Source organism: Zonotrichia leucophrys, chromosome 3, assembly GCF_028769735.1.
Source record: "Zonotrichia leucophrys gambelii isolate GWCS_2022_RI chromosome 3, RI_Zleu_2.0, whole genome shotgun sequence".
Classification (NCBI taxonomy): domain Eukaryota; kingdom Metazoa; phylum Chordata; class Aves; order Passeriformes; family Passerellidae; genus Zonotrichia; species Zonotrichia leucophrys.
In genome coordinates, this window is record NC_088172.1 from 64,305,709 (window position 1) to 64,326,017 (window position 20,309).

At 43.7% G+C, this 20,309-nt stretch overlaps 1 protein-coding gene across 1 annotated transcript; it reads left to right on the plus strand.

Annotated features, from left to right (window-relative positions):
* The first annotated feature begins 101 nt into the window (after positions 1–101).
* Positions 102–17,346, plus strand: URB2 (URB2 ribosome biogenesis homolog). The gene is made up of 10 exons (XM_064708543.1): positions 102–216; positions 399–564; positions 1,810–1,986; positions 3,225–6,597; positions 7,987–8,147; positions 9,355–9,465; positions 10,372–10,614; positions 10,996–11,086; positions 12,689–12,828; positions 16,412–17,346. Exons 2-10 carry the CDS (start codon positions 439–441, stop codon positions 16,607–16,609), a joined length of 4,620 nt encoding a protein of 1,539 aa, XP_064564613.1. The 5' UTR covers positions 102–216; positions 399–438; the 3' UTR covers positions 16,610–17,346.
* Positions 17,347–20,309: the final 2,963 nt, after the last annotated feature.

Consider the following 20,309-nt stretch of genomic DNA (forward strand, 5'->3'; position numbering starts at 1 on the left):
GGCTGACACACGCCGGGGCGGGCGGGAGCGGGGCCGGGGCCGCGCAAGCGCCCTCTGGCCGCCAATGGGCGCGGGCTCGCCCCAGCGCGCCGCCTCCCGGGCTCGGTGCTCGGCTGGCGCGGCTTGGCGGGGACGGAGGCCGGCGGGCAGGGCCCAGCCGTACCGGGAGCGGTCAGCGGGGAGCGGGCAGTGACGGCCCTGCGAGCGCAGGGGAAGGTGAGCGGGGCCGGGTGCTGGCGGGGGAGGCGTGGGCGCTGGGGAGCGGGGCCGTGGGCGGCTGGCGGGCGGAGGGGCGCTCGGGCCCCGAGCGGAGCCACGTGCGGGAGTGCCCGGTGCGGGGCCGCTGCCCGCCCGTCCGTCCGTCCGAGCGCCTTCTCCTTGCTCGGCGTTTCTTCCAGACGCGGGTCTGCCTCCTCGCTGTGCCCACGTGCCGCCCCCATGGCAGCCATCTACTCCGGGATTTACCTGAAGCTCAAAAGCGCCAAGACTTCTTGGGAGGACAAACTCAAACTAGCCCGGTTCGCGTGGATTTCTCACCAGTGCGTCCTGCCTAATAAGGAGCAAGTGAGTACTTTTCAGTGGCGAACAGTGATGAAAGAGGAAAATACCTTTGGTGGATTGCTGCTATGAATGAATCAGTTGTTAAAATGCAGATCTAACTTCTAGCTAGTGGTTAGCGCTGTAAATATAGCACTGGTTTAGGATTGTGATCAGCTCTTGATTTCTTTGTCGTTACAGGAAATATTTTTATAACAACATGTTGCAGGTAACTTCAGCACAAAGCCCTGCATTCGTGCAGGATGGAAGAATCTTTCTTTTAGAGAGGGCAGTGCCTGTGTTCTGTTTCCCAGAGAGACGAGAAATCATTGTCTTTAGAGCTGTCATTGCCATTGGTTTTATGTCCAGTACAGGATGCTCCGAAGTCAGACGGTTTAGGGCATAGTTAAAAACAAGAACTTGAGGATGGGGGACTGACTGAGGCTGTGTGTATGTTCTCTGGTGCTCAGAACTTGCTGTGCATGAGCAAAGAGCACACAGTGCATTCATGGACCGCTGCTTGGAGGGTGATTTGGTTTTCTCTTCATGGAACCCACACTGAGGAACATGGAACACACCCACCCCCTAAGTCTTTTGTATTGACCCTGTTTGCTGAAGGTCTGTGCAGTGTTTCCCTGGGTTAGGTGTGCCTTGTCCTGTTCCTCTAGCCCTGGTAGTACTTTCAGGCCTAGGGTTTGCACATCTGAGATCTGTGTTTCAGGTTCTTGTTATTTCAAAGCAAGAAGTTTTGAAGTAACAAATTACTTAAAATATTAAACTTAGCCATACACTACAACTTCAGTTTTAAAACAGTAATTAGTATATTTCAATCTTTTCCAGTTTGCACACATCTAAATTCCTAGGCCTGAATTTCTAGGTAGTGAATTTAAACATATGAAGAGAAGGATGTGAGTGGAATAGCACCTGACAGAAAGTGAAAACCAGCTGATTTTCTGAGCACTGATTTGAAAGACTGCATTTGCAACCAGTATCAACTGTTAGAATTAGAATGTTGTGAGAGTAAAGATGTTGACTCCTGAAAGCTGTTTTGGGATGGTACATGCAAGCACAGGTCCAACATTTGGTATAGAGCCTAAGCTCTTAGGAATTGAAACCTTTGGGAGCAGACTTCTCTGCTCACTCAGAGGCTGTTCTGCTTGGATGTAGCACAGTTTTCAAGGTACAAATGCTGTAACTGTGAGGAGGTACTGCTTTTGTCCTGTTTTTGCTTGGGAGTTGTTAAAGATTTCTTGTTTTTTCTTCTGTTAACAGGTTTTACTCGATTGGGTAAGCCAAGCGTTGGTTTCCAACTACAACAAGAAACATGAACTGGAGGATGAAGTTGTTGAAAAACTCTGGGCATATCTTGACAATGTTATCCATAGTAAAAGACTACAGGATCTCTTAAAGAGTGGGAAGACAGTTGGTCTCAGTTTTTCAATTGCAGAGGTAACTATGACTGTGGATATCTGGAAAAATTCTGGATAGCAATATGTATCTCTTACAGTACTTGACTCTCCCTCACAGTGTCAGATGTTGCATGAAATATGTCTTAATCTGATAGTTTGCAGGACCAGTACTGAAAGTTTCTCTATTTCTGTCCTGCAATACATTTTGTGTTTGTGCAGCGCTAAGGTTAAAAATGGTGGAATTAGTGAGTGGCTGCAAAGGTGGTGAAAATGACTGGAGAAATGATCCTTTTAGTTTTGATCAGATTGAAGGGAAGCAAGAAAAGATTGTCTTTACATGTAGAAATTGAACTGTGAAGTATGGAGAATTGGATGAAATCTGGGCTTCAGAGATGTTATGCAGAAAGTGTGCCAAATTTAAAGGTGGTCTGTGTGTGAAAACATGTCTGGATTAAGATCAGGTCAGAGGTACAGGATAGGGTACCCTGAACACCAAGGACAGAGGTATAGAGGGTCCAGTGGGAAGAATTTAAGGGTCTGTTTTAGTCCATCACTGTTGCAGCTGAGGAGATGAACCATCCACAATAAGGTGTAAGGAGACAGGTAAGGTTTTTAACAAAATAGACATAGATTTTAAAATTGTTACTGAGTTTGTTTGCAGACATTATTTGAAGGTGAGAAAAGGGAGCGAGTGAAAAGTGAATTGAAGAAGAGAACAGCAGGGAAATACACATAAAGTTTGAGAAAAGGAAGAGAAATGCAACATAATTTCTCTAGAAATGTGTACCCCTCAAAGAGAAAAGAGAATAGTGCTTCACATTCCAGATACCAGGACCAGAAATTGTCTCATTTTCAAATATAAAGATGATATTTAGGCATGGACATTCTTACTAAATAACCTCCCTGTATCGGAGCAGGGATGTGTATCGTGTATAGGTTTGTTGTTGATGGGAGTGTAATTTTGGGGACCGTTCAAGAAGGGAAGAAATTTTCCCCTACTCCATTTCTGCAGGATGAACTATTAGGGTCAGGTATGGATAGTCTTATGCTGTTGCCAGTAGTGTGCATGAGGGCTTCCTTACTGATCTGCAAACAAATGCAGGGACAGTGGAGCTTCTAGTTTGAAACCTGTGATGTGAGAGGCTCAGCAGCAGCTGTTGGCACAGCCCCCTTCCTTGCAGCCACAGCTCACAGGTGGTGTTGGTTCATTATGATGGGCTTTATCTTTGTATGCTAAATTGACTGGTTTTGGGGGTTTGTTTTTGTTTCTTTTTTCAGATCATAAACAAAAGGTTATCAGAGGCCTATTCTGAGAAGACACAGCAAAACATTGGCACTGTGCTGAGCTGCTCCAGTGGCATCCTTTCTACTCCTTCACTCTCCATAATTTACACAGCAAAGTGTGAGCTTTTGGTTGATCTCCTCAGCAAGCTGTCCAAGCTGGCATGTCAGCAGCTGGCTTCTGATGATGCTGTGGGCTCGCAGTTGTTTAACGTCCTCCATCTTACTTTTGCTCAGTACCTGCTGATCCAGAGGCAGCAAGCCAACCCAAACCGTGTGTTTGGGCGAGTGACAAGTCACTTGCTCCAGCCATGCTTGCTCTTGAGGCACTTGCTGACTGTGAGGAGCTGGACACAAGCAGATGATAATCATGTGTGTCAGCACCTGAGCAGAGAAATACGCAGCCAAATAGAGACTTTGCTGCAGGCTGGGTTATTTCAGCCTGAGCTTTTCTCATCCTACAGAGAAGAGCTGCTGTCAGAGCAGGAATCCCAGGAGAAGAAGAAAGGAACTTGGAAAACTCTTTTGCTACCAGTCAACACAGTGCAGACCAAGCTGGGCAGTGACTTGTGTGAACCTGCCCTCCATGGAGCGGTTGTGGCTGGTTCAGTGTCCCTGCTGTATAAGCTCTTTCTGGACTCGTACTGTAAGGCAGAAAACCACCTTGTGTGTTTCCACATGCTCAGCAGGCTTTTTGGCTGTCTCAGGCTCTCTGACCTGCAAGAGGAGGGGAAGAGTGATTTGCTTTTCCCTGTGGACTGGAGCGTGGAACTGCTTGCTTTGGAGCAGCTTCTGAGCTTGGTGCTCAGCAATGACATCTATAATGTCGCCAGTGACCGTATCCGGCACAAGGAGGTGCAGTTTGGGTTTTACAGGAAGCTAGCACAGATGCTGCTGACACACTCCCAAGCTTCCATCCCTGCTTGGTTCAGGTGTCTCAAACTCCTGATGTCATTAAACCACCTTATAGTAGAGCCAGACCTGGATGACTTGGTGTCGTCAGCTTGGATTGATGCAGAGGCCTCTGAGCCACGTACAAAGAAGCCTCAGGAGGTTCTCATCAGCACCATATTCCAGATCTACTCCAAGCTGAGGCAGTTCCCACGGCTCTTTGAAGAGGTGCTGACAGTCATTTGCCGGCCAGCTGTTGATGAACTGAGGCCGCCTGTCTTCTCTGCTGGCCTGACAGCAAAGCTTCGTGAGTGCCTTCTTGAACTGCCACCCAACCAGATTCTGGACATTCTGTGTCTCTTCGTGGAGAAATGCCAGACCCTTATCATTCCAGCTGTTGAAGGGTCAGTTGACATGGCCTTGAAGCTGATGTCAGTGTGCTCGGTGCTGCATGCCTTTCTGTTCAACATGAGGAGCCTGGATGATGTCACTCCTTCCCCTGTGGTGCTTCGCACTCAGCGTTTGATGGCAAACACACAGAAGGGAATAATTCAGCCACTGATGGAGCTGCTGCAGGCTCCTAGGAGAGAGGGAGAAAAGTCAGAGCTTTGGCTAAGAAAGGCCAGTGATGCTGCTCTCCTCCTTGTTTACACTTGGGTTGAGGTAGATGCTCTGTTTGATGTTAGCTGCAGTAAATATGTGTCTCCATCAGCTGAAACTGCTGCTACTGAACCTGCTGCAAAGCACTGGGGCATTCCAGCTTTTCTGCCTGGTGTGAAGGACCAGAGTTGGAGGAGAGTTATGGAACTTGCAAGTAGTTTTGCCTCCACTAGTAAATACTGCTTAGAACTGCTCACACTTCAGAAAATGAAGATGATGTTAATGCAGACTGAAGCTCACCTACAGGCCTTGCAACATGCTGCAGCTTTCATCCTGGAGTCTGGGAGATCTACCATGAGCAGAGGAGAATCTGAACCTTGGGATGGAGATATCAGTGCAATAACTGAGCTTAGCTACCCCACAGCACACTGGCACCTCGTCATGTCCAACCTGACCATCCTGTTGCCATATATTTCCTTAAAAGATGTTGAGTACATTGCAAAGGTGTTTCTAGAAACGTTGATGTTGGCTGAAGCTCAGGAAGCTGCCACGGACCAGGAGTCTTCCATCAGCATTGCAAAGATATCCCTTGGTTTCATCCACAGCTCTCTTCTACCAGAAATGAGGGTCCTGCACTGTGCTTTTCTGACCCATCTTATTCATCAGTTTGCTATGGTGCTGCCCACTGCTACCAGGGATTCAGTAGATCTGCCACTGCAGCAGCTGTCTGTGACTAATATTCCTTGGCATGAAGAAATTATGGCTTCTTGCAAAACTGTTGACCCATTGGAAGAACCATCAGAAAACAAAGTGCAGAAGGATGAGCTGAGCTTGTCTTGGAAAACACTGGAGAAAGTTGCCCAATGTATAGTATTGTTAGCAAAAAATGGCTGCCCTGTCATCCTGAAAGAACGTCAGCTACAAAGATGCCTGGATTTACTAGAAATTGTTTCTCTCCTGAAATTAGACAGTTTTCTTCCCTCTGACTGTACTCGATGTTTTCTGGTGCTGCTGTCCCTGCTAGTTAATACCAGGGCTAGTGTCTCTTGCAGCAAATTGTTATTGCTGAAGGTTTTAAGTACTTGCCTCCACCTCCTGAGGTGCCTGCAAGCTGGCAGGAACTCCAACTCTGTTCTTAAGGTGTTACATGCCAGTGATGTTCTTGAGGCTGTCATGACCTCCCAGCTTACAGCTTGCAAATTCTTCACTGATGTCCTGACTGGTCCTGATTGGGCACAATATGTCCAGGAAGTCCAAGAGTTTTTGGAAAACTTTCTTCAGATGATTATTGAAAGAAGACAAAGTGTGAAGCTCAACTTGGAAAAGTTCATGTCTTTCCTGGTGAGCTGCAGACCAGACACAGGTGCAGCCAAAAGCATAGATTGGAAAAACTGGAATCCTGCAGCTGAGCAGTTGCTGCTCACAGCATTCACCACACTCTGTCATGTTGTCACACTGCACCTCCAGCAGCTGCCAGAAAAGAAGCTGCATTCTGTGGATGTGTTTTGTGCTCTGTTGGAACCAGTGGTTCTGCAGATGGTCAGAACTGTTGAACACGGGCTTCAGAGTAGCACCCCAAACCAGCCTTTGCCTGTGGCATTCATACCATCTGTCACTACTCTCCTCAAAGCAGATCTGAGCCATCCTGTCAGGAAGGACTGGCAGAAGGAGCCCAGTGGGTTTTTGAAGCGGCCCCGTGTTAAACTGTACCAAGAGTTTTACTCTCAGATACTGAAAGAGCTGCCCTGTGCAGGGAGCAATCTGCAGTTCCTTCAGCTTTCATTGCAGTTCCTGACTGTCTTCTGCTCTGTGCCAGAGTTGTGTCCTGAAAAAGAAACTGCACTCATGGTTGTTTTTGCTATAAAAAAACTTCTTGCTGGTATGAAAACTCTCTTTCTCCACCTCCTTTGCTAATTTTGTGAGTTAAAAGCCATTTATCAAAGCGTACAGCTTCTGTAAAAGTCTGCATTTGTTTACTTGTGTTAAAACAGCAGGCTATCCTTTTTTAAATGCTTAACAGGAGAATTTTCAAGGAGGCAATATTGTAGTACCGGGACCACAGCCACCATCTAGTGTGGAAATGAACTTCTGATAGATGTTAACATCTTTAAATAAAGTTGAGATCCTGAGTTACTCATCCTTGGTAGAACATTTTGAAAGTACCTGGAACATGGTAATACTTCTGGAGGTAGGGCTGAAGTGCAGTATCCTGCTTGTGTAATTGTTGTAGTAGGCACCACTGAAGCAGCTGATCTGCACCAGGCCAGATCTTGGAGTAAAATACTCATCTGCTTTTGTATCTGGTAGGTGAATTTATAGAGCAGTGGAAGTTACCTAACTGTTACGGATGATGAACATCATGTGGTAATTCTGATAAATTCTGTGGGATATTGGCAGGTTGGTTCCTTTATCCTCACCAAATAAAGAGCCAAGGCTGGAAATTACATGAAAACCCTCTGCTGCCAGCTGTGTGACCTAATGGCTCCTTTACATTGTCTCATTCAGAAAGAGAGATGAGCACAGAGCTGGAATAACTGTTCTCTTTGACTTCCTCAAACTGCTGGAATTTGTCAGACTTATTGCTGGCATGCTCTGGTGCAGTGATCTCCAAACATTTTTGATTGCACACACCCATCATTAAATAAACCTAAGAAATTGAACACTCAGCCTGAATATAAGTTACTTATAAATGATACATGTACTGCACCAGTATGTATACTATAAAGCGCACATACAGAAAATGTTTAAAAAGCATGAGATAAAGATGAAGTAAAATCTATTTAAAATATCTTTTTGTATTAAAGGTATTTTACTTATAATTCCCACACCCCAATAAATTGTCGTGTGCACACCCTGCTTTAGAGACTACTGTTCCAGTGAAGTACAGTTGTGATCTCAGTGTTTGCATTAGTCATAGAAAAAGCTTTATACTTTTATGATTTGTGATGGATCTGTGGCCACAATTTGTAGAAAAGACCTGTGGCTTGTTTAGCCTGCTCCCTTGGCTTGTGCAGCTGCTTTGGTGTAGTCTTTCTGTATTACTGAAGAGTTTCTGTTGGTATGATGACTGCTCTGAACCTGAGGGTAGGATATACTTGAGATCATCAACTTATTGCACTTATGGGGAGAAAGGTAAAGTATCAAGCCTTCTATGTATTTGAGTGTTAAAAAGGTACCCCCAGAACGGTTTTATTTTCAGTTTGCCCTATTCTTACCTGTGGAAGTCCTTCTCTTGGGAATTGATTGCTTTTGTCTCTTGAATATGCAGGTCCTGCAATTACAACCCAGGTGATCCGAAGTATGGAGATGGAGCTGACAGAGGTGCTGGTCCAGGTGCTGGGAAACTGCTCTGACGAGGAGTTCTACGCTATAATGAAGCTGGTGCTGCAGGGACTGGAAGTGAGGAATATTTGGCAGCAGAAGGCTAAAGTAAGGCATGAGCTTAATGTGTTGTCAATTTCCTTCTGCAGTCTGCTGTATCTTGAAAAAAAGGTTGTTGGCTGAATGAGATTTGTAAATATTTTTTTTTGTTCTTCCTGCTTTATGTTCAGTAATCAGGTCAAATTAATTTACATGGATAAGGGCTTTCTGGCTGTGCTATGTTCTTATATAAATTGAGAGATGGAAAGATCATGGAAACCTACTGAAAAAACTTTTTGTCCATCGTAAGGACTCAGCAGTCTCGAGTCCATGTATTGTCAATAGAAATCACACAGCTGTGGTCTTACAGGCCATGCTGAAAGCTCTTTCCTGCTTGCTGCTCAGAGCTCTTGCGCAGCAGATGCCAGCAGTCAGTGTTTGTCTGTGGCTCTTTTGTACAAGGTTAAAGGCACTTTTAGAAGTGCTGGCATTTTTAAGTAAAACCAAAACTGCACCTGTGCTTTTGGTACTTGTTGCTCTAAAGACTACTCAGCAATACCCAGGTAGCACTCAGTATCTTTTTAAATTATGTGCCCTTCTTCAGAGCAGCTTAAGCACCATTGCTGATGTGTGGAACACTTGGCAAAAAAAAGTCTGCTGTATGCTCCATAGAAAACCCAGTGATTGGAGAATAACAATTGAATCAAACTTGTGGGTTTATCTGGCCCTGTCTTGTTTGTCAGAAGAGAGGCAGATATGCTGCATCAATTCTTGATACATCTTTTTGAAAGTGTATCTGGAATTCCTGAACTGCACAGAGAATTCCTGCCACCTGAATGTAGCTTGCAATATGCTTCTTGTATCAGTCTGTATAAACAACTAGCAATTAAAAAAACCCTGCTGCCAAAAGCAGCATTCTTAATTTGTAGTGTACCGGTATCCTTATATTGCCTCTGCTTCCCTCTGTTACCTAGTGGCAGTTGTATGAGGGGACTTTCCTTTTTTCAAAGTCATGTAAGCTTTTTTGTACAGTAAGTTGATTGTGAAGCAAATGTGGCATAAAGTACATTTGGGTCAACGCTGCTGAGTGCATTCAATTCTGTTGAGCTGCTGCTTTCTTCACAATTTCCAAAGAGAGGTGTTGGTGGGAGGCCTTTCATATGTCAGGGCTCTGGTAATGCTCAGAAGTGCCACTGACCTTGAAAGAGCTTTTCTGTACTTGAAAGGAGCCAGTGTGCCTTGTACCCCTGACTGATGATCCGTCTGCTTTCTGCAGGAAGTATTGTCAGCTGTTACGCTCACCAAATTGTTGCTCAGCTGCCCATTAAGTGGAGACAAAGGGAAAGCTTTCTGGTTTGCCAGCCCACAGATAATCACAGCTTTAGCTGTAAGTATCTCTTTATTGTAACTTCATTACCTACCCCTCCTGTCTCTTAGACTCTCTAGTGGATGCAGCAAACGTGCCCAGAGGCACACAGGAACAAAAACTAAACACATCCATGCCAGATTCATCTGAACGTTTTTGTGTAGACCCTTTTTCTCCTCCTTCCTCAAGTAAATCTCCTGTGAGTGCAGTGTGCAGGTCATCCATCTCTTATGCACAGTAATTTTATGGAACTACACTGTAATATGGTGCATGGGAGAAACTTGTCAGACTGCAGAGTAGAGAGTCTGTCTCCTATCCTTCCTGCTGTCCAAAGGAAAAGATAACCATCAGCCATGTGTTGCAGCAGAAGCCAACAGCAGCAAAACAAAACAAATGCTTATAGAAAAAAGTAATTATATAAATTCACTGAATTATGAAAAGGAAGCTTAAATGAAACTAATCAAGCCAAATCAAACCTGCCCTTCGTTTGTACAGCATATAAAGCTAGTGATGTAGGTTTTTCTTCTCTTGGGATGATATCTCTAGGCAAGAGTTTATCAGCAGCTGGTTCTGCAGTGCGTGGGAATCATAAGCTTGCAGTTTCTGCCCCTTCTGATAGGTCTGCATGCATGTAAAGGAGTGAACTGCATCATTGGATTCATGTGAAGAGATGCAAAGAGGTGCTGCCTTTCAGGAGGCTGGGGAATAGTTGTCATTCCAGTTATGCTCACAGCAGTGTTTGTTTGAAATGCATCATATGCATCCTCACACAAGTCCATGAAAATGGCTCAGGTGCAGGAGTCTCCCTGCCAGTCCAGCTAGCGCAGGTCTAGTTCCATTGACTCCAGTCAGGGTTAGGGTTCTCTGGTGTTTCAACTAATGATAAGTGGCTAATGCATTTCTCATTGTCTGTTTCCTGTCTTGTAGCTGCAAATCAAAGAGGCCTGTCAGGACCAGGCACTGATTTCCATCATAGTTATACCTATTCTAGAGACTGTAGCAGCTCTGCTAAGGCGGGGAGAAGGGATTCTTGTGAATCCACATCACGTTTCATTGGCATTCAGCATTCTTCTAACAGTTCCTCTGGATCATCTGAAGACAGAAGACTATCATGGTGTCTTCCTGGGGGTCCATGAAGTGCTCTTCTCTGTTGTGCAGTGTCATCCAAAGGTATGTCTGTGATAGGGTGGAAGAAGAGGAAAGATTTGAAAGAGAAAACGTATTTGTGATAGACTTCTTTTAATATTATTTTGAAATATTTTGTCTTGACAGTAGGAAAGTACATTGTACTGCTTGTCATTTAAAAGGCTGGGGATCTCAAAATCACATAATTTCAGTTGCTCTCCTGCTTTGCTTGTGCCTGCACTGTTGTTCTTTGGCAGTGGATTGCTTATGAGCAACTGATGCTACATTAGGAGAAAGCATTTCCTTTTTCTATGATTGATTCTAGAAGCACAAATGGCTCAGGATGCAGAATGAGAAGACAGTTTGTACCCTCTCCACTCCCTCTACTGTGTATTCTCACATGTTTTTGTTTCATGTGTTTTTCAGGTGCTGTTGAAAGCAGCACCATCCTTTCTGAGCAGTTTCCATCGTCTGGTTGTTTCTGTCATGCATGAGGGGCGTCAGAAAGGAGACAGAGGTACCATATCTTCTCCACCTTCGCTTTATATATACATACACTTTAGAAGGGGAGATGCTGAGCAGGACAAAGTCCTCAAAACCTAGCTGTGGCATTGAAACTGTCATCCCTACCTGTCCTTTATGAAAAACTGGGGTTTTATGAAAAACTGATCTTTGTGGTTGTGGGTTTAGAGGATAACTGGGGCTCCTGGAGTGCTGCATGCAGACAGCATTGCTTTTGGTGAATAAGTTATTCTTCACTGACTGGCTGGCAAGTAGACAGGAAGCAGTAAGGCTTACTGTGCTCAATTTCTGCTCTTCCTATCAACCCCTGTGTCTGCAAGCATGGTGGCTGTGAGCTCCAGTGATTCATGCTAATGTGTGTGAGTGATAATCCCAAATGGATGCTACTAAATGAAATTTTTTGAGATTGGAACTATTGTTTACTACAGAACTGAGCTGTCACCATTCTGTGCTAAGTATAAGAACTCTTATGTGTATCTGAAGCATTAATTTGGATTAGATTATATATCTGTATGGCCAAGGATTTGAAATAAGGGTAATTAAATATCCTAAAAGGAAGGGGGAAAAACAGACTTATTACTGGAAGTTATTAAAGAGTTTACATAGTCCAAGTAGACAAGTCAGAAATGTCCACAATGATTAAGATGGTCAGGACACAGATACTCTGTCATTAATAGTGGAGTTTTGAGACAAGTTGACTTCATGGCCTGAAACTGATTGTATCCCAGCTTTCTGCTGATGTCCTACAGCCTGTGCCATATTCAGATTTACCTCAGCTAACGTGTTGCCCACAACTGTGGGCAAATATAAATGTATGTATTCATTGTAGAGGAATGTATTAGCTGAGGCTTAGTGATAGAGGAAAAGGTATGTTAAACTGCTGCCAGATTTGGAGAATTTTCTTGCTTTTGCAATGTATTTGCATGAGGCAATCATCACATGAAGCTTACAGGTACATGGCATCCTCATGCTGAAAATGATGCTGTTTATCTTTTCAGGATTGTTCTGGTTTTGTAACAGATAACATGGAAGTAATTTCTGGATTTCCCTTCTCCCTTGTTTGTACTAGCTCTCTTCATTCTTTGCCTACTGAATTAATTCTCAGCTGATCTCACCAGTCTCACTTTAGATACCTTCAATGATGCAGCTTTTGCTGCTATATTCCACATAATAGAAATCATCAAAGAGCTTTCTTACTATGCTGTTTCTAAGAAACATCTTCTGATTTTCTCTAGGCAGGGAATACAATTTTCTTGTCTCCTCATTCTCCTCCACATTGCTGGTTGGGACTGAATTGTGGAAGGGACTGCAGCTGCTGTTGTGAGCACTTCAACATCTATAAGAAGTAATTTTTGTCTTGCAGTGCACATGAAATTTGAATCAGTATGCTCTTACAAAGTAGCCACTCTAGGAGATGTATTTTGTGTGTTGTGGGGGGCCTCTAGCTGTGGTTTGATAGGAAAAGATGATAAAATGGGCAAGCTGTCCTTGGCCTCATGTTGTTCAAGGATCATGGAAAATGGAATGATTCTTTGAGGTTTTTTTCCTAATGTTTTTAAGCCTCAAATGCCAAGCTGCATCTCAATTTGTGTTTTAGGCAACATGGATGAGTTTGAAATGATACTGAAATGTGCACACTTGGTGGAACGGATGTATACTTACATTGCTGCAGAAATGGAGGACTTCACTGTGTTTTCTGCCTTCATTGTGGCTCACTATGTGACTGAATTGCAGAAGGTATGTTCTCATCCATCTTGAAAGTGCCATGGTGTTGTGCTAGCTCTGGAGTTTCTGTTCCAAAGGCAACTCTGTTAAATTGTGTAAAATTTGTGAAGTTACAGTTGTTATACCTCACAGAGATGCAGGCTTGATCCAGGCTTTTGTATTATGCAAGAGTTCTTCAGAATCTTTCTTACCAAACTCCTGGAAAATTTTCTGAAGGTATGGGCTGTGTTTTTTTTCGGTTAAGGTAAAACCATACAGTGCCCCGGTACAAAGCTGTTTTGCTTTAGTGCCATGTTGGGTGTTGCATTTCTTCATAAAATCATAGAATGGTTTGGGTTAAAAGGTTGAAAGATAACCTTGAAAGGTCATCTAGTCCAGCTTCTCTACAGTGAGCAGGGACATCTTGAAATGGATCATAGCCACGTCCAACCTGGCCTTGAATGTTTCCAGGGGTGAGATACCCACCACCTCTCTGGGCAACATGTTTTGGCACTATCACTGTTAAAAATGTCTTCCTTATACATCTGGTAGTAAAGTTTATCTCCCAAATAGTCTCAGTTGTCCAGGACTGATAGCAGTTAAATTTGGCAAAGTAATGGTGGAAGATTTTCCTGGAAAGAATCTTTTAATATGGTGTAAATGATTAAATTATTTAAAAAAATGTTGCCAAGGCAAGAATTGCTGACTTTTCAGGAATTCTTCTTCTGTACCAAAGATAGCATTCTGATCCTTACTGAAAGCAACTACTTCTACTCTTATGGATGCCAGAGCCAGATCGGTATTTTCTCTCACCCAGAGGTAACTTTATCTTGTCAGTTTCTTCAGCCTAATAGATGTAGATTTCACCAGGGTTTGAATGCTGCTTGTGGTGCAAGTACCTGCAAACTGATTATTTGTGGTTCTGGCCCGGGGAATGGGCTGAAATACAGAAAGGAAATGTAGTCTTTGTTTTTAGGCCTTCTTACAAAAAGAAAATTCTAACTGGTGCTGTGTTTCTGAAGGATTTTGGTGTAACCAGTGTAACTAACCGTGAAGATTATTGCAGAGGTTAGTTGGTCATTGTTTACATGGTGAATGTAGTAGTTCAGCAAAGGGAAAATTGCTGTTAAGACAGCTTCTGTTCCCTTTAGCCATCTGTGAATCTATAATCTGGTCATCACTGAATAAAAGCCTGACTTGAATTGTCAAACGACCTTTTTAAGTTGAAAGGACACTTGCCTCAGTATTAGCAGGAGTACACAGTCTCATGAGACAGCTAGGAAAGTTTTGTGCAAGATGTTCACTGGGAAATGGAAGGTGATGGATAATAGCTGAAACCACAGATCAGTAATGTATGCATGGAACCTTTGGGTGTGGAAGGGGAAATTGGTGTAGTGAGCCTCTAGACACTGTGGCAAAGGAGTGTTTTCTGTCTGACAGAATAGATAGATCACATGCAGGTGATGATTTATTTGCTCGTTAGACTGCTGAGAATTGATGGATATCAGAGGAAAGAGGGCCCTCAGATGCCTGTCTTAAATGGGGCATGTACACATCTTTCCTGTTGCTCTGCAGAGGGAGAGAAAAGCTCTTTTAACCATTCATCTCTTCCGAGTCAGGATCAGTGGCTTTCTCCCTGTGATATGAAGACCCTGTGGGTCCAGCAAAGATAACTGAGAAAAACATGTTAGTAGATGTAAATCTTCCTGTAGGCATCTGCACACTTACTGGAACCCTTTTAAGGGTCTGTGAACTAGAGCTGATGAAAGCTACTGGCCTAAGCAGTCACTTACCCCTAAAGTAGTTGTGTAACAGCTCCCTCAGTCCTCCCTCTTTATACCATGAATTATTTTGTATTAATCTAGAAAGATTCCTTACTGGAGTGGGTGGCATCTCTTTCATACTGTTGGCAGTGCTCTCTGCTTGTTGCCTATGAGCTGTTGCTTAATTCAGCAATAGTGGAATACCTCTTCACACATTTAATGTCTCACATCAAGAACTCTGTAATGCTTGACAAATTGGTTGTGCTAACTGTATAGACCATAAACCACTTACAAGTATAATTAACTGCCAGCCAGTAGTGGCAGCTGTTTAAATCTTTGGCTCTGCTTCCCATGGTGTTATTGGTGTTTAAAGGGAACTGCAAAGCAAGAATGGCCCAAGTAAGGCTTGGGTCCAGATGAATTTGTGATGTGAGGGATGCAGTTCCATTAACTGCAGCTCTGAGATAGCTGCTTATCCCAAGTGGGCCATCTGGTCCATATTGTCAATAGCTGTGGGTTTTCCTGTCCTTGTTCTCTGCAGTCATTCCTCTGCCCTAGGAAGGGAGAACCCAGCCCAGTGCATTCACTGGGAGCTGTGATGCTCAGCTCTTCTCCAACTGTATTGTGCAGTGTAGGGAGAAATAGCATCTGTTGTAAACAAACCAATTGATCAACTGACAGAGAAGGGAAAAATTACAACCTCTTGCACATGCAAACTCTTTAGGGTCACAGATCTAAAAGAAGTTTTATGTGCCTTAATGCCTGCTATATGTTTTTCCCTGCTATGTTAGTGGATCTAACAAAAGATATTAGTTGTTCCACATTTAGGGCAGAAAGAGAGTGGGAGCCTGTCACAGTGATGAGGAGTGCACTTCATTAGCAGAAAGTTTATTAGTTGCCTAAGGAAGAAAGAGGCCTGAATTTTAATGACGGCTTTTTATGTGATTTTCATTATGCCTGGAGTGCAGAGGCTTACATCTGGAGGCATAAAGCTAATTTTGGGATTCAGCAAAGATAAGACATGGTGCTGCAGCAAAAATAACGCAATGATGCCAGAGGCCAGTACTGTCTTGGGCAGTGAAGTATTTAGGAAGTGATTTGTGGGCACAGGACAAATTTCAATTAGCCTAGAGCAGCAGAGGGCTCCAGAGTCAGTGCTAATGTTTCTGGTTGTTAGTGGCAGTTCTACTGGTTGTGAGGTTGAGCAAAGGTGATGTCAGGAGCAGGGTGCTGAGTCCTGACTCATTTCTTGTATTCCTCCAACTTTCTGCATGACTTCAGGCAAGGTACCTGATTCTTGGTGTTAAAACAGATTAAGGAAATGTACATTTCTGAGATTTTTGAAGGCTTCTTCTATTAAAGTGTGCACATTGAAGTACTCAGAAAAAAATTGTTAGATAAATATGAAATTGTTAAGTGATAAGTTAAAATTGTTTCTACACAATGTAAATGAAGTGCTCATTTGAAACTGACATAATAGCATACAGCTATACAAGACATACAGAATCTACTGAAATGTGTAATCCAAGGCAAGTATTTTAGGGATTTTTAATTAGAGTTGTTGTGCTGAGGAGTATCCATGTGATTCCAGGATGATTAGTGTCTTTGCCACCTCAGCAATGTGTATAGTACTTCTGTGGATTTTACTGCAAGAGTGCTTGTTTTGCACAACATGTTTGCAAAATTCAGGAAAATACTGCACAAGTCAAAATCTTGGATTTTATCTAATGGGCTGTTCCAGATGGTGTCATGCAAAGGATAATGTTGTCAGCATTTAATGTATACTGACTGTGGAACTGGTGTTGTCTTGCCTTTCTGTCTTCAAGTTTAAGTCAATTTTGTTCTTCTTGCAGGTAACTTTGCATCCAGCTGTGAAGACACATCTCACAGAGGGAATATATCACATCCTTGACCTTTGCATTGAACGGGACATCAAGTTCTTAAATGCATCTCTCCCAGCAGGTGTGAGGCAGGTCTTCAAGGATCTGTATAATGATTACAACCACTACCACAAAGCAAAGAAGCAGGGGGAGGAAAAGTACACTGCGTGATGAGTCCTGCCTGGCGCTGCGTGATCAGTTATGAATTGATCCTGCAGTGCTCAGAAGATGCTGGATTGCTGTTTGGCTTGGGATAAAGACTAAGATTGAACTTGAGGAGGGTCCTAAGCATGGATTGCATTTATCCCTATACAGCCAGCCTTCATAATGGGGAAAAAGGGAACTGGGGAGGGAGGGAGAGAGGATGTCCTGTGGTGTTGGTTCTGGTCGTGCGTTGAGCCACAAATGGCAGAACTGCTGTGCCTCTGCTGGCCCATGGTGAACTCTGTGGGAGCCTTGGGGAGCTCACTGCAATTTGGCAGCAGATGTCAGGCTTCAGGCTTTGGCACGTCATGGTGCTTTCCTGTGGAAGCAATAGTCTGGTCTAAAAGCCAGTGAGGGATAAAACCCCTGCTTTTGCTTACATGGTAAGCACAATTAAAGCAGTTAAAGTGCTTAATTTTGTACCCTGTTATTTTACATTTTGTAACTGAAGAACTTTGTCAATGTTACACAGCCGTAGAGTAGGTTACTGTGCAAACCTGCAGAAGTAAAAGTAAAAAATTTGGAAGATTGTATCTCTTTGCTTGATTGCTTTTGTTGTCCAGCCATCCCTGGGCAGCCTGGTCTGACCTATTGAATTTCCTTCCCAACTGTATTATCCTCTGATCTCGTGATAATCAAAAAGACTGACTACCTGGAGCTCTGTTCGATTTACTGTCATTAAGCAGTTACACTTAGTCATCTGAGCTGTGGTCACTCTCTGCTTAGCTTGTGACAAATGTTAATTACCACTGTTACTATCTGAGACTCTTCTTGGTCTAAGCTGAGCCTTGTTGCTTTCTATTCATTCCAGGTTGAGAGTAAGCCCTCGACTTCTTGCAGCTCAGCTCAGCTTCTGACAGGAATCTTTATCAAGTTTTATCACATAACTCTCTTTCATTGGCTAAATGACAGAAGTTAATTTTTTTTTAATGATACATACTGAGATCTAATTTTTATGTGCATGGTAAAACAGTCTTCACATGTACATGTAGGTAGTAGAACGAACTCAATACTCATACGATTATTTACTTTCATCTATAAATAGGATGTGGACAGAGGGAAACTGGAATGTGGCTTAGCACTTTTCTGGGTCCATCTGCCTCATAGCAAGGTCCAAAGGATGAAGTTTGTCTGAGCCAAAAGACTCCATGTGGCTCAGATGAGGGAGGTGACCAGGGCTTGCTAAACTTTGTATTGGGGATGACCCTCCTCTCATCCTGGAAAAGCATCTTGAAGGGCTTTGGTACTGTGGAAGTGATGTTCAGAAGTAATTGTACTATGTTATTAACACTTTTCCAGTCCCCAATGCAAACCACAGTGGCATATAAGCTGCCATGCAGCAAGTTAACTCTGTGCAAGCTGGATCCTGTGCACCACTAGGCCACTTCTGTATTTTATTTCGTGTGGGCCAGCAATGGGAACGGGAATTACTTCTGCCCCACCAGGAAGTGGGGCATAGGTGACAGAAGGGAGACATCTAGGAGCTGGGGGCATCCAAAGAGGGGGGGGTCTCCAGGGTGAAGACCTTAATACACTGGAAATCGAAGGAAGGTTTTGAGCACTGGGAGAGGATGTGGAAAGAACAGCAGAAAAGAAGAGAGCAGGGTTTGGAGCGGGGAAGGGAGGAAGGAAGTGAGGTAGCATCTCTGGCGTGTGAGTGTCAGGGCTCCCCCGGTGCAGCCATATGGTGCAAGCCACACACACAGCTCAAACGCTTCTGAGTGCAGACCACAGCAAATAACGCTAGCCAGAGGGGGTAAACTAGTTGAGTTGAGATTAGTTTTGTTTCATTAATACTAACTTTTAAATTGTTAACAATTTTAACCTCTTGGTGTGGAAGTGAAAATATGTAACTTAGATGTACGGGGGTGATGGAATTTACAAACCCCCACTATCAAAAGGGCACAGTGCTTGAATGAATGAAAATTTGAAATCCTGCCACAATTAAACCTTTATTTCACACACCCCGTGCAACTGCCACTTATCCCACAGCCCCCCTCCTTTTCCATGCGAAGCAGTGGAGTTCTGAAGCACAAAGCAGCGTTTCTGTGTAGAAGTGGCAAAGGGGTTAAAAGGAAGGCTGTCTTTCACTTGCTAATCTCAGGTCTTTGTCCAAGAACTGCTCCGGATTTTTTTTTTTTAGCTAGAATAAATTAAATCACTGGCAGAGGACCACCTGCTGAGAAAGCAGGCTTTGTGCTCCCGAGTGCATTCCCACGTGGGTGCAGTTTCCTCTGCTGTCACACGATGGGGCCATCCTGCAAGGGTACAAAGCACCGTCTGAAATCACTTTTGGAGCCCTTCCTCCCAGGCTGGGTTAGTTTACGGGCTCTGAGCATCGGGAAGGTAAAGGGTGTGGAAGAAACACCGTCTCGGGTAAAGGCCAGGAATCACAATTTGCTTTGTGCATGTGAATCTCCAGGCCTTACAGGCTTCTGCAACACATATTCTTGGCCAGGTTTCCAATTGTTGATGTAGCACATCTTTTCTTGCTGCAGCATGGACAGAAATTCCTCCTGTAGGCAGAACTCGGAGGCTGGGATCTCAGGGTCCTGCTGGCTGTGCCTCTGGCTCAGCCTGTGACTGTGTGCAGTGTTTTTCCTGGTGCATGGGCAGTGCCCAAGTCTGCTGTGCCAAAACTGGCTCAAATAACAAGAAACAGGAAAGGCAAGAACAGTCACAACCAACAAAAATCATGCTGGGTTTATTTACCCCTTATTTTTGTGTAGCTGCTGTGAAAATCGCCTGATTTTTCTACTTGCCTGGTGGTGGGGCTTAATACTTGATTTACCTTGAAATTGTGGATAGAAATGTAAAAAAAGATGATGGTTTAAGATGTTAGAAATTGTTTTACTTATTCAAAAATTGTTTTTCCTGATCATATCTTTTTAGAAGAGACTATGTACTGAGTACTTTTCTTTAAGCTTGAAATGAATCAGTAGCTTCCTATTTGTTTACTTGATGCAGTTACGGAGCTTCTGGATAACAGAAGGCTCCTTCCAAAGCCACCTTTGTGGGTTAAAGCATAATAATATGAATAAAGGAGTGCTTTGAGAGATTTCTACACCATTATTACTGAACCATTAAATGTCTCCAGTGACACAGTTTGCTGATGATACTGAACTGAGTGGGGAAGTGAACACTTGGGACAGGAGAGCCAAGCTGCAAGAAGACCTGGATTGGCTGGAAGGGTGGGCTAACAAAACCTTGTGAAGTTCAACAAAGAAAAACATAGGGTCTTTCACCTGGGAAAACATAATCCAAGAGTCCAGCACAGGCTGGAATCTGCCCTTGTGGGGAGCAGCAGAGGGAAGAAGTCAGCAATCCCATCAACAAGGGCATCACCAGCAGAGGAAAGAAGTGGTTATCCCACTCTATTCAGTGCTTGTTGGGCCACATCAGAAATAATGTGATCAATTTCATTCCCCACTATGCAAAAGAGATGGAGACAGGCTGGAGAAGATCCAGGGAAGGGCTACAATAATGATCAAAGGTCAGGGAAGCTTTCCATGGGAGGAAAGGCTGAGACAACTGGGTTTGTTTAGCCTTGAGGTTAAAAATAAGGTTTAGAGGGAGACCTTATCACTGTGTTCCTGTATTTAAAGGGTTTCTACAAAGGAGATGAAAACTCTCTTTTTGCAAGGAATCACATGGAGAACACAAAGGG

Coding starts and splice junctions, on each gene's coding strand:
- URB2 (XM_064708543.1), top strand. CDS start 439: ATGGCAGCCATCTACTCCGGGATTTACCTGAAGCTCAAAAGCGCCAAG. Junction 565..1,809: donor TCCTGCCTAATAAGGAGCAA/GTGAGTACTTTT, acceptor TTCTGTTAACAG/GTTTTACTCGATTGGGTAAG. Junction 1,987..3,224: donor TCAGTTTTTCAATTGCAGAG/GTAACTATGACT, acceptor TTCTTTTTTCAG/ATCATAAACAAAAGGTTATC.